The sequence below is a fragment of the Arvicanthis niloticus genome, chromosome 4 (genome assembly GCF_011762505.2).
Source record: "Arvicanthis niloticus isolate mArvNil1 chromosome 4, mArvNil1.pat.X, whole genome shotgun sequence".
Taxonomy (NCBI): Eukaryota; Metazoa; Chordata; class Mammalia; order Rodentia; family Muridae; genus Arvicanthis; species Arvicanthis niloticus.
This window is the reverse complement of record NC_047661.1, coordinates 59131784-59146578: the sequence shown is the minus strand read 5'-3', so window position 1 is coordinate 59146578 and position 14795 is coordinate 59131784. Positions and strand designations below refer to the sequence as shown.

The 14795-nt window shown below is 38.9% G+C and overlaps 1 protein-coding gene across 8 annotated transcripts in view; it reads left to right on the top strand.

Annotated features, from left to right (window-relative positions):
* The window catches only part of Rapgef2 (Rap guanine nucleotide exchange factor 2), a 224518-nt gene that overhangs the window by 168711 nt on the left and 41012 nt on the right, over window positions 1-14795 (top strand). For all 8 annotated transcript variants that reach the window (XM_076932542.1, XM_076932543.1, XM_034500567.2 and 5 more), the window contains 2 exons: window positions 5751-5882; window positions 13983-14160. In XM_076932542.1, the coding sequence (XP_076788657.1) occupies window positions 5751-5882; window positions 13983-14160 (310 nt within the window). The remainder of the gene's footprint in view (window positions 1-5750; window positions 5883-13982; window positions 14161-14795) is intronic.

Below are 14795 nucleotides of genomic sequence, written 5' to 3'. Positions count from 1 at the left end.
AAAAAAATCTTATATTGCCCAAAATCATTTGTTTCTTTTGTGGAATATTGACAATGAGGCATTCAGAGATGAGTTTAGAGCTAGAGTCTGGGTTCAGCAGTTGTGGGATACTTAAAAATGATGATGATGATGATGAAGAAGAAGAGGAGGAGGAGGAAGAAGAAGGGTGTTTACTTTTCCTGGTATTCTTCAAGATGTTATCTAAAAAATAAAATTGATAACATTATAGACCGATCTGTAGTCGAAAGAAGTCAAAGAAACTTATGTGCACATAGTGAGGGGGATGGGTTTTGACTTTATTTTGTTTTTGTGGTTCTGGGGTTTAACGTAAGCCAGGCAGATACTCCACCACTGAACCACACCCAGCTCTCTACTTTTTTTTTTTTGGTGGGGCGGTGGAACTCATTAAATTGCCTAGGTTGGCCTTGAACTCAGTTTGTAGCCTGGCAGGCCATGGCTTTGTAGTCTCAGCCTCAGCATCCAGAGTAGTTGGGGTTACAGGTCTGTGCCAACAGGGACAGCCAGAATTGCATTTAAAACTTGAGTTTGTATCAGAAGGGTTTTGTCCATAGTTAAGCATTTTCTAAATTACTTTTTGCCACAGGTACTACGGCACCAAGATGTGCCATATGCAGGAAACACATCTTAGTGGTGATGTGTGTACCCTCATTTATTTCCTCCTTATAACATAGGCAGACCTTCAAGTAGTGAAGAATACACCGGGAGGGGTCGTGCTCTCCTGTAACCCAGCCTTCAGGAAACTGAGGCAGTAGGATCTTAACATGAGATCAGCCTGAGTTGTCCTGTTAGACTCTATCTCAGAAACCCAAACAGCAAAAACCTGATGGATGTGTGGGAATGTGCTGTCATGCTTCACTCACACTTGGGAAACAAACCTAGTGTTACACCAGTTCTTCCTCTGGAGCTTAAAAAGGTGAGCGTGAAGAGTGTTCACAAAACTCCAGTGCTGATGGGGATAACAGATGCCTTTGGGTAAACTCTCATTGATACACTTGATAAGAAACTAGTCTTTAGTCACTGACGATTGATTTACCTGACTTTGTCTCACTCAGGGTAAGCTCTTGAGAAGGCTTGATAGATCCCAGCTGTGTCCCAAGTCTTGCCTGCTCTATTGCTTGGAACAAAGTAGTTCTAAAGTTAGTTCAGAAAATATTGGTCAAATAAAATTGAGTTGATATATTTTGAATTCGTCCTAAGATGTGATCTGCACTATGGAGCATGAAGCTCATATCTGTTAATAGAAGCCCCCCAAAATGTTTCCCAGCTGGACTGTGGGTCTGAGGTATAGTCGCTCAGCTAATCACCACACAGGGTTTCTCCACAGAGAACAGGAAGGGGAAGGAAGGCGGCCTACTGTCGCCAGCTTTAGGAATTCTACCACTTCGGCAGGGTCGTAGTGATGTTTCAAAACCAGCATATTCCTGCTCATTATATATGTTCTCAGTAGAGGTTATTAACTAGTAACTTTATAAATGCCAGCTATTAAATTAACAAATCAGTGATGATACAGTATACCTACTGATGTATAAGGTTTAAGTCCTGTAGAGCCCTTTTTAGCTAGCTATGGCAGTGTTCCTGTTTGTTCTTAATAAAATGAGTCCCAGCACCAACATGGTGGCTCACAACCTGCTGTAATGATAGTTCCAGTGGATCCAGTGCCTTCTTCTGACCTCCACAGGCACAAGGCATGTGCATGGTGCATATACATATATGGTACTATTACACAGAGGGTACCTAAATTTCATGCAACTATGATTTGTTTTAGGTTTGTATTTATTTAATTGACATTATTTCTATATTGAATATAAACCTAAGGTTAAGATTATCTGATTTAAACATATGTATTATATTTCTGGTTTAAATATTATTTTTTAAATGTGTATGGGTGTTTTGCCTGCATATTATGTATGTGCACCATGCACATGCCTTTTGCCTGTGGAGGTCAAAAGAAAGCACTGGGATCCTCTGGAACTATAGTTACAACAGGTTGTGAGCCACCATGTTGGTGCTGGGACTCACACCCAGGCCCCCTGGAAAGGAGGCCAGTGCTCTTAACCATTGTGCCATTTCTCCAGCCTCTGGTATAAGAATTCTTGTTTTTTATTTATTTAGCCATGTTGGTGGTTAAACTATGGTCCAGTTATTCATCTCATGGTGGATTATAAAAATGTGGTCTAAACAGAATGTGATTGTGCATTCCTATAATCCCAGGACACACAGGTAGAAGCAGGAGAATCAGTTCTAGGCCAGCCAGGGCTTTATAGCGTGACCCTGTCTCGAAACAAAACAGAAAAAGAAAACCAAAACCCACCAAACTTCCAAACAGTGAGGATGACAGAAAAGTCCTACAGAAATCTGCAGTCACTGTCCTTGTGGACCAGGAGCCCTGATCTAGTATGATAAGAATTTCTGTGAGTTCAAGGCCAACTTGTTGTATGTAGTGAGTTCCAGGACTCCAGAACTACATAGTGAGACCTTGTCTCAAACAAAACAAAACAAAACAAAATTTTGATCTACAGTAATATATTTATTTTTAGGATTATAGGATTCTTGATCCATGAAAAATTTGAGCGGTAATATATTCATATATAATCACTGTAATATATGTGTAGTATATAACAGATTCCTTTGACTTGTCTTACTAATTAATTTCTAGTAAGTATATTGGTGTTATGATTGAAATGCTGGGCCAGTGAGATGGCTCACTGGGTAAAGGTGTTTGATTCCAATCTGATGGTGGAAGAAGAGAGCCAACTGATAGAAATTTCTCACTAACTTCCACAGTATGCTGTAGTACAGACATAGCCATCTATCTATCTATCTATCTATCTATCTATCTATCTATCTATCTATCTATCTATCTATCTGCATAAACAAATAATTAAACTTAAATATCAGAATGCTTAAAATAGGTTAATGTTTTCTTTCTTTCTTTGTATTGGTCAGATAGTTAATGTGTACAGTCTCAGGTTCATAACTCTCCACCCCCCACTGACCCCCCGTCAGAACTTCAGACTTACAGCTGAAGTCATGAGACCATTCCTGATACCATTTTAATATGGAATTTTATTACACAATGCACAAACAGTACAAGTCAGCACTGGGTTAAGCTGGGAGCAGAACAAAGTATTGAATCTTTCTGTGAGAGTGTGCCATTTTAGAGATGTTAGTTTAGACCCCCAGTGAATCTCCCTGGGGTTCCAGGGTTCTCTGTTATGGAAGCCTGGTTGGAGCCTGGTCTTTTGCTGTCAGCCTCAGTCCTCCCAACACCCACCCACAGTTTGTTGTTTCCTTTGATTCTAAAGAACACTCCCAGCAGCCTCTGGCTGCTTTTCCATCAGGCATGATAGGACCACACCAATACACATCCCACTGTGCCTCACAGGGACACCATGTGTATGTAACATTTGCCTTTCTATGACCTTGATCGAAACTTATACTCAACAAGATTTAAAATTGTGTTGTTACTCTCATTTATGGCAAAAGATTTTAAGTTTCCTAAACAGCATCTGTATTTCTGTGTCTAACGTAAGGAAATATTTAATTACCATTTACTCTGTTTAGTGCATCATTCTTTTGTGCTCTCTTCCACAGAACACAGATGGTGGGGAAGGACTTAACACTGGTGTGGGGACTGGGGGCATAGATCAGTAGTGGAAGAGAGATCGTGCCTAACATTGTACAGCCCTGAGCTTGATCTTCAGCAATTAAAAAGAACACATTTCAAAAAATAAGTTTAATTTCTTTTTCCACTGCTCATTAACACTTGTCTCAGTGATTCTGCATTAGCAGAGGTGCAGTCTGACTGGAGAAGTCTTCTTCACCCTTGTAGTTCCCGCTCCTGGCTGAGCATCTTTAAGCATAGGGAAGCAGTAAGTGCTTGTTAAATGGAACTGAATTGCTGAGAGCAAAACTGTTTGTCTCTTAGGCCCCAGACTATTGTTCTGGACTTAGGGAGCCATTTAGCTATGTACCAAGAAGATGGGCAGACATAGGTGAGCCATGGTAGCATATACAAGCTGGACAGGTCTCTCCTGTGAAGAATTGAGCTCTGACCACTTCCAGGCTTCTCTGCATAGTGACAGATGGGGAGGATGTCCAGGGAGAGGAGTCCTGACATTCTTGTATAATCATTTAGTGAAGAAAAATTCACTAGATAGTTGTAACTTTATTTGATGTTGTTAATCTTTACATTTTCATGTGGTACATGTCAGTCTGAATCATGTCTATAGTGACAATCACTAGATTTCAGTTACTATTTTGTAGTTATGGCATGATTTTGACTATAGAAGTGCTTATGCACCTGTCTAGTATCTATAAAGAAACCGTTATTTTCCTAAGTCGTATATATTTCACAACATCTTCAGTGATTACACTTGGGGGAATTAATGTTTGTGATTATTTTATTCACTACTTCTCTGATTTCTATGAACATAGGAGATTTTTGTCTTGGGAATGTTCTCTTTTTTTGGCATCTAATTGTAACGTATCTAATGATAGCATCACATTTTTGGAGAGGGGATGAGAGTCCAGGGAGTGACTGGAAAGTTTCTAAGGCAAGCCCTTAGAAGCTATTTAGGGTCAGAATGCAGCAGCAAAGAAAGGATATTATTGGTGTCTTACAATACCAGCTAGAGTGTGTTTTCTAATGCATGACTTACGAGCCGATGCTACTGGCATAAATCTCGTGTCCTTTTATTAATTCAAAAGAATTAGCCATCTTGGTATGTTTTTCTAATGCATTACTGATCAATGCTATTGGTATATTGTACACAAATGTTGGGTTATTTTTTTTATCAATTCAAAAAGAATTAGCCATCTTGGTTACAACTTTTAGTTGTGTAGAGGCCCGAGGATGTTTTCGAGTTCCAGGCTAGCCTGGTCTGCATAGTGAGACTCTGTCTCAAAGAGAAAAGGAGTGGGGAAGGAAAGAGAAGGGGAGAAATTCCTGATAAGAGTGCAAGATTCTAGACCTGGCAGAATTTTCCTTGGCTCACTAATTGAGTGACACATTGTGAGACAGAAGGGGTCAGTACACAGTTGATGAGCAAGCAGTGCTTTCTCTCGTGAGTTAGAAACACGTGAGGGATGTAGGGTGAGATCTGTTCAAAAGGTGGTTTCTATGAGGACAAGAACAAGTAAAGAGAATTGTGCACGCATGCACATATAGGTGAGTGTTGTCTGTAAACTATTAAATCTAATTTCTTAGAAGGTGTTTTATCTCTTTTCATATAATGCAGTATCATGGAAACATGATGCTTGCTTTTTGTAAAAAAAAAAAAAAAGCTTTTAAACATTTTTTTTTTTAGCATGAATGAACTAGAAGTCTGTTTCCTTAGCTATTTAAATTGTTGCTACAAAGTTGTATTGGTTGGCGATTGCTAACAGATAGAACTATAGTGATTTGTCCATTTATTTTTTTACTTGAGAATTGTAGTTTTCCATATTAAATGCTCGTACATGTGTCTTAACCATTTAACCCACCTATTTAGACATGTAATGTAATACCATTGAGATTCATCACATGCTTGTAAACTTTTACAGTTGGTGATTTGGGTTAATAGGACAATACTGAAAAGTTTTGAAGTTGTAAAGGGAAAGGCCTTTTCTAATAATAAGTTTTGGCTCAATGCTTTGCAGCAGGGTATAGTATCATAGTTCTAAAACATGTCTTCTTGAAGTTCTTGATACAAATTATAAGCCCCATTTCTTTTCTGCTACTTCCACAGCTCCCTGCAGACTTCACAAAACTGCACCTCACTGACAGCCTGCACCCACAGGTGACCCACGTTTCCTCCAGCCATTCAGGATGTAGCATCACCAGTGACTCTGGAAGCAGCAGTCTTTCTGACATTTACCAGGTATGAAGGGCTTTTCATTCTCATCTGCTTCATAGAATTCAGAAATTCTTAAGAGATAAGACCTATAAAGTAGACATATGTGCACTTATTATGCATGCATGTTCTGTGCATGAGGCATTGTTTATGTTTCACAGACTTTGCCACACTGTGTGTTTTTGGAAGCAGCTCTACCACTGCACTGTTACCAGTTGGCAGAATGTTAGATTGGTTATGATGGAGCTGGTTCTTGGTACTCTGAATGTTTCATTCATTCGTCTGTGGACAGTTGGTATATAAGTTGGCATATGATTCAACTAAAAAGCTGCAAAATTATCATTTTATGGTCATGGCAACATAACAAAACCCTTTTTCTTCAAAAGTAGTTTATTTTAGAGGCCAAATATGAGTGACTATCGCCTGGGAATACGAGATTCAGATTACCCAGTCGTACTATATAAACTGGGCTGTCCAATTATGATTATTAAATTATTTTTTTTGCCTAGGATTAACAGTTAAGTGCACATAATAAAATGGGTTACAGATAGTAAATGTTCCCCTATAAAATATATAAATATAAAAATATAAAACCCAAGTTACTTTTAGACTTTTCCATTTTTTTTAATATTTGCAATTTGAATTAACATACTTGATAAATATAAAATCAGGTGTAGTACCAAAAGAAAAAAATCTGTTTTTCTCCAAATGCTTCTGCCTTCTCTGTCCTAGTTAGAATTAACTTCAAGCTTACACAGCTTATATTTGAGTGTTAATTGAGTAACTGTCTCTTTCAGAGTGGTCTGTGGGCATGTCTGTGAAGGATTGTCTTGGTTTCTAATTGATGCAGAGGACTCAGGACCATTCCTTGGCCAAATGGCTCTCAGTTGTATAAAAAAAGCTAGGCAGTTAAGAGCTGCAAGCAGCCTTCCTCCATGGCATCTGCTTTGAGGTCATGTTCTGACTTCCTTCAGTGATGGACCATGAACTGAAGGTATAAGCTAAAAACCTTTTACTCCCCAAGTTGCTTTTGGTCAGAGTGTCTTATGACAGCCACAAAAAGGAGAAATACTTCCTTAAATCAAGTTAATACATCAAATGCTTTCAAAGAGAGCAAAGAAACACAAATGGATACCTTAAACCAGAGGCTTTCAAAGCAGTCCTTACCCAATAGGATCCTAAGTAATCGGTATAAACAGATGGCCTCTCAGCCAAACCTAGGAAAGCCAGACTCCCAGAAAGAAACACTCCAAAATCACCCTAGAAGGTAAAACTGTACATCTTGGACACTAAGGACCTGTGTTGCCGTATTGGTCCCTGGCTCCTGGTGGGGTGATTTCCTCCTGTGAAAACATTGTTTTGGAGGCTCCAAATTGAGTACTGTAACTGCTGACATGAAATCAGCTCTCACCTAAAGGGAATAAGAGATTGTGTTAGAGCCAGATATAAGTGACCATCAGCCAGAAACAGACTCAGGTTACCTCAAATCTATGTTCCAGTATTGTAATAATCTCATGAGGTCATACAGTAACAGAATAAAGAAAATCAAGACTGTTTTTAAACATTGGTGGAAACAGGAGGTAGGCAGGTTTCAGAAAAAGGACCTGTGTTGCTGTATGGATCCCTGGAAATCTTGTCTGTAGCCCTGTCCTGGAAAGTCTTATATCAACTTAACACAAGCTAATGTCATCTGAGAGGAGGGAATTCCAATTGAGAAAATACACGTATCAGATAGTGCTGTAGTCAGGCAAAGCTGAAGGGCACTGTCTTAATTAGTGATTGAAGGGGAGGCCCAGCCCATTTTGAGTTGGGACACCCCTGGGCTCTTGGTCCTGGATTCTGTAAGAAAATAGGCTGTGCAAGCCAATAAATAGCACTCCTCCATGGCCTCTGGGTCAGCCCCTGCCTCTAGATTCCTATCCTTCATGAATGCATATTCTGACTTCCTTTTAGTGATGAACTATGATATGCAAGTATAAGCAAAATAAACCCTTCCTCCCTTTCCTCTGGAAGTTGCTTTTGGTCATGGTTTTTCTTCACAGCTGTAGTAACCCTAACTAGGAAGGTCTAAGATGCATACTTAGCTTTTTAGTTGTTGGGAGCTAGTGTTCTGTTTCTGGATTCCAAAGGATTTACCTAACAGGCAAAAAGATGTCAGGTTGCATACAGAGGCGAGTAACAGTTGGCTACTAGGGAGCTAAAGTGTAAAGCTGAGATCCTTTGACTCTGGACTTGCAACATTTCAACATCTCTATCATTGAAGTTCTGATCAGTTCCGTCAGCTTGCAAAAGCTTCAGTGCAAGCTGTTCTTTTCTAGGAATGTTGGTTCACAGTAAAATTTTCTTATTAAAATCTGTATTGAATATGACAAAGCAAAGTATTAATTAAGATCAAGTCATTGAATTGCTTTTAAATTAACATATTTTATTAAATGTTTAAAATACATTTGTGTGTTTATTGGGTACATACCTGCACATGTACATGTGGAATTTACAGGACAACTTGCGGCTGATTCTCTCCTCTGGGATCCAACTCAGGTCATCAAGCTTGGTGACAAATGTCTTAGTCTGCTAAACTGTCTCACCAGCCCTAAAATAAATTCTCATGCTTCAGGTAGCTGGAAAAGCTGTGGGATTTAAAAGATTTTGATTGTGGCTATTGTTTCTCTCATACAGTCATATTCTCCCCCTCTTCCCTTCTTCCCCTCTCCCCCTCTCCCCCTCTCCTTGTCTCTCCCTCCTTCCACCTCCCTCCCCCTCCTCCTCCCCTTCCCCATCTCTCTATCTTTCTGTCTCTCTCCCTATTCATCTCCTTCCCTGCCTCCCCTTGTGTCTTTGTGTGTGTGCACGTGCACATATATATGCAGGTGCTTATATATGCAGAGACCAGAAAACACTAGACCACTAGAGTCCCTGGAACTAGAATTACAGGAGGTGGTGAACTGCCTTTTTTTTGTTTTTTGGGTTTTTTTTTTTTTTTTTTTGGGGGGGGGAGTACTGGAAATAAAATTCAGGCCCTTTGGAAGCATAGCAAGCATTCTTAACCACTGAATCACCTCCCTACTTCATCAGAAATATTTCTCAAAGCAAAATTTTTTTTTTGCTTTTACGCAGATCATTTTGGAAACGTCATGCACATTCCATTAATACTGTGTTTTATGATTTCATGCAGGAGGAATATTATGCTCACTTTACAGAATATCTTGCTTGGTTCCTTAATAATGGTGACATTAAAATTAATTAGATGACAATAAAAAGTACCTCTCTTAAAAATAAATACTCAGAATCATTGCTATGTCCAGGCAATTTTTTTTCTTTTTTAATTACTAAAAATAAATGAATAATTACAATTCTGTGTATAGGAAACTCCAATTTTAAATTTAATAGATTTACGAAATAAATTTTCTTTTTAAAGATAGCATATTAAGCACAAATTTCTCCATAATTTAATGGTCTTATAGAGACACTGATACGTTGTTTTGTATTTTAAACAATAAAATGGTTTGTTAGTGACACATGCCGTTGTAAGTTCCTGAGTGTTTGAGAATTTATTAGTTACAATAAGAATTGTAATGTCTGGGCTGGAGCGAGGACTCAGCAGTTAAGCCCACGTGCAGTCCTTCCGGGGGATCCAGCTTTGATTCCCAGCATCTGCATAGTGGCTCCCAACTGTGAAACTCCAGTTCGAAGGCATCTGACACTTCTGGCCTCCGTGGGCACCAGGCATATATACGTGGTACACAGACACACATACAGGCAAAACACCCATACACATAAAATAAAATATATAAATTAAAATAGGCCTTTTTCCCTCTAAATCGGAAAAAGAAAAGAAATATCTCTGTTTCTCTAAAACATGTCTTTCGGAATTGCTCTGACTCATTAAGTTTCCTTTGCTCTTCATTCTGTAAGAGGTTATTTCAAATATCAGCAAAGATGCTGAGGTGGGGAGGAACTCATCTCCCATGCATATTTGTTGCCCATCCCAGAGCTCCTTATTTCTGCTCAGGGCAGCTCTGCAGTGTCTGCTTCTGTTTGGGGATGGGAGAGATGGCTTAGTGGTTGAGGTCACTTGATACTCAATCATGAGGTAATTGATTCAGATCCCTGTACCCAGGTAACAAGCTGGGTATCCAGTAAATACCTGTAGCCCCAGCTTCAAGGGACCTGATGCCCTCTTCTGGCTTCTGTGTGTACATACAACCTCACAAGTGTTCATGTACTTGTGAGCACATACAGATAAAGTCTTTAAAAGTCCTCATTTGTTCTTTTCCCTTGGTTTCATTTAAAAATGCAAGTAAATTTGTTGTGTATCTGTTCATAACAATACAACATTTAATAAATTTTTAAAAAATGGACCATGTTATATTCACCAATCTGATACTATTTAAGAGAACATTAATTTTTTAAATATTAATGAGCGGGAAAGTTGATATTAGACTTAAGTACTTAGGAGGATGTAAGCCTTCTTCTTTCTTTTTTAAACAGATACACAGACTAACTTTTAAATATGAAGTATCTGTGAGTTTAGAGTAGCAGTGAAAGGCCTGTAGTAAGCTTAGGGTAAGTGTAGCTTGGAAGAAATTAGAAAAATAACCAGTATTCTACTTAAATACATATTCATAAGTATTTAAGTACATATATGTAGTTAAATATGTGTGTGTGTGTATGTATATATATATATATATATACTTAAGTAATACATATGTATATGCATGTATTATATATATTTAAATACATACACATATATATATATATACATATATATAAATTATAATAATCCTAGTAGATATGAGATTATATATCATGATGATTTTTATTTGCATTTTTTTCTAATAATTGAGGATGTTGATCATTCCTTTGTGTATTTATTGGGTAATTGATTATGCTTTTTGGATAAATGTGTATATGTGTGTATGTTTCTGCATATAACACTAATTTGAACTGTTTTGAAGATTTTATTACAAATATAAAATTTAGTGCTAGACCTATGGGACTCATTCACTATGGAATCACTTTTTTTTATTGTTGAGACTGGTAGCACAGGCCTGTAATCCCAGCATTCTAGAGGCTGAAGCGGGAGTTTGAATCTGAACCCACAAGTTTGAGACTAGCCAGCAACACATAACAAGACTTTGTACCTAATATAAAAGGCGGAGTGGGGGGGGTGTTAATTTTTTTTTATTTGTTTTCTTAACTGTCCTGCTAGAATGTAATGGGCACAATAATTTTGTAAGAAAAAAATGTATAAGCATTTAAGGGAATAGATATTTAACAGAAATTAGACTTAGCTGGTTTTTCCTTGTGTAATTGTGCAAGTGTGCATTGTGTGCAGAGCTCTTGGCTTATATGCGGGAGGTAGAATTTTGTTTAAAAAGGGTGAAAATGTGTGCCCTGGAGGACTAGATTACTGATCATCCGGTGGGTTGTAAGAAGGCACAGCTCTCAGTGACACATTTTAAAACCAGTGCTCCTGGAGACTCAGTGAGCTGGCTAAAGTTGCTGGTGGTGATGGAGATTGGAGCCACTGAACCTCTGTTGGAGTAGGGAAACCAGTCTGTACTCGATAACCTAGCTCAGCCTCCTAATTTTCTCTTATTTCTGTTTAAGTATGACATTCTGAAAAGAGTGAATTTATGAGATTGCTTACTTGCATTCTTCATACAAGTATTATTAGGGAGTTTTAGTCTGTTTAAAAATTAAATAGGTTGTTTATTCTAAATAAAAACAGTCCTCCAACTGTCTGGATCATTTAATGTCATTTCTTTAAGAATGGGTCACACATAGACATAGTGAACACTGAGGTGAGGTGGAAGCTTTGTGCTGCAGAGAGAGATCCATTCAGTATTTAGGGTCTCCATGTGTGATAGACAACTAAAGAAGGCTCCTTTCTGAGGTTTACTTTGTCTGGATTAAACTGAATTTCTCCCTCCCTGCTATGAGCTGTCAGAAACTTATTGAAGTGGACAATGATGAATGCATACTTGATAGTTCATACTGTGGCACATGGCCCCGCCGATGCTGTGGATGAAGAGTGGAAGATTATATGATCTGAATTAGTGGTGGAAACAAAAGACAAGGCTTTCCTCTGAAGCAAGCTGTCACCTACCTATGGCTACGTGTACTTGCTATTGAGTAAGGGGCACTTTTTTTTTAATAGAGAACTAGAGACAGGGAGTCGGTTCAGGATCATTGTGGCTTCCAATCTAAGACTTCTTGTTTATTTTATTCTTAAATTGGGTGGGGTAGGATATTCCTGAACTAACAGATACTGCCTTGGCAGTAGGACCCAAAATAGTCTGCAGAATCCAAAAGCTCTTCAATCTCTATAAAGAAGATGATGTCTACCAACATGTCAGAAATCCCTTAAAGATGGTAAGAAGCCCAGGGCTAGAACAAACAAGATTTAGCACATGTCAGTCCACATGTCCTGTAGCACACAAATGGTGACATATTGATCCAAAGAAACAGGTCACTAAGAAAAACAAGAAGACTGCAGAATATGTTTCAAAACTTCAGGAACAGATTGCCAAGAGCCCAGTCAAAAATAAGAGTAAACAAAGACATGACCAGACTTTGAAAAGAAGGATGAGGGAGGACTGATCCTGTAGCTCAGGAGCAGACACCCACCTGGCATGCTGGGCATATCCCAGGACCTGCAGGAAGAAGTGAACCAGAACAACGAAAAGTCTAAAGATACTTCATCTAAATGATGATTTCTTCACTGTGAACCATATTTAATATTTTAACATATTAAAATCTTAAATATAACATATTTAATATCTGTTTTAAGTTAACATATAACCTCTAGTCACATAAATTATCATTTAAAAGACAGGCCTTTTGTTGGTTTCCATTTCTTTCCTCACAGTGCCCCTTCATGGAGTGCTGAGGCTGGTGGTATCTTAGAAATGACACAGCAGTGACTCTAATCTTCAGTGAGAAGGGGAACTGCAAAGAAAACAATCATAAGGATTGTCTTGGGCTGAGTTTCTGAAGTTGGGCTGGGGGTAACATTAATTGGCTTGCCTTCTGTGACCACACTATTGGCATGCAGCAGCATTCCCAGCCTTCTCCTTCCCCATGGGACACACAGGAGACTTGGTGTCATGGGACCCATAGGAGACTTGCTGAGTTCTAACTTTACATAGCATTTTTGAATAAATTCCTATTCTAGGTGACAGGTAGACTCTTCTGCAGAAGAACTCTGCTTACGGTGGTTGGAGGTGTCAAGACCCTTGTTTAGGAGGCTTCACAAATCTCACTGCATCACCACCCCCCCCCACAACCACCGAAAAAAACTTTATAGACTAGATAGAAAGAAGAAAGTCTCAACTCCACAGATTACAGGCTAACTACCTCAGCTTACAATATTAGATTTTCTGTTTTCAGTTATCTGCCTCTTAGACTTTTTTTTATAGTATACTTACTTTTGTTCAGAATCTATACCCCAAAATGAAAATGCAATTAAAACTACTACTCCAGAGAAATCGTGATAGAGACTTACGGATTGCTTTCCAGAGTGTGTGTGTGTGTGTGTGTGTGTGTGTGTGTGTTAAATATACAATATGTATATATCCTTCTCTATATGGGTGTACACACACACACACACACACACACACACACACACACACACCCTTCTGCCCTATTAAGTGGTTTACAATTCAAGTGGCCATTGGAATAATCCAGAGAGTTGTGTTTGGTGTATGTGGTTAACAAGCTACCTTTAGTTTGTGGCTCCTTCTTTCAAGAAGACCAACTGGGGCAAACCTCCTGGAAAAGGGATCAATCCAAATAGTAAATCATTAAACTCTTAGTATAAGTCATCGCTTTTATAAACAGTGAAAACAAATACTGTCTTTTTCACTTCACACTTTTCTCTGCATTTCTTATAATAAATCCTAATTTCTGAGGCAAAGATTATTTTGTCCATAATTTTAATAGGAAACATTCATCTTCTGAGCTTCCTGTCACGTTGGGCTTAGCTTCTTGTTGGATGCTGGCTCTCAACTGTAGAAAAGTAAATACTCCCAATTATGGTGAGCCATACTTGTTCTTAGCTTGGGTGCCTCAAAAGTTGACTCTCTTCCAATGGTTCCTAAAGTCTGCTTTTGCGTCTGCTTTAAGGCCACGGAGAGCGAGGCTGGTGACATGGACCTGAGTGGACTGCCAGAGACAGCAGTTGACTCTGAAGATGACGACGATGAGGAAGACATCGAGAGAGCATCAGACCCTCTGATGAGCAGGGACATCGTGAGGGACTGCCTGGAGAAGGACCCGATAGACAGGACTGACGATGACATCGGTAAGTGCCCGAGGCTGCACCTTTAAGCAGGCAGAAATACTGAGAGGTAAGCAGGGATGTAATACGGCCTGAGTCTGGAAGGTTTGTAAAGCCTGGCTTCTCAGAATCCCTGAGTATGAATAGTGGTTGCAAAATTCTTCTTGGAAAACATTTGTCGTACTCAGCTAGTATCTACAAATAATACTGAAAGTGAAACTTCTTATTTTGGGGGAGGTGGGAAGTGAAACTTCTAATATAACCCATTCACATAACATTCATCTTAGCTTAATTTCTGACCCCTTCTAAGGAAGTTAAAAGTAGCCTTAAACTCAGTATTACTTTCAGTGATTTTCTTACAAGCATTATTCCGTGAGGAAACATTATTTACATATTACTTGACAAAATGGTAACTGTAACAATCCTATAAGTGATTGACTTATGCTTATGTAGGAGGAAGAAAATAGCAAAGCTGAGGTAGTGAGTTGAGACTTTTTTCTCTATCCAGTCTATAAAGTTTTTTTTCTGTGGTGGCGGTGGCGGTGGCGGTGGCGGTGGCGGTGGCGCTGCCGCTGCCAGCCGCTGCCGCTGCCGCTGCGGGATTTGTTTACTTGCTTGTTTTGCTTTAGGCAGGTTTTCTTATGGCCCTCACTGACATC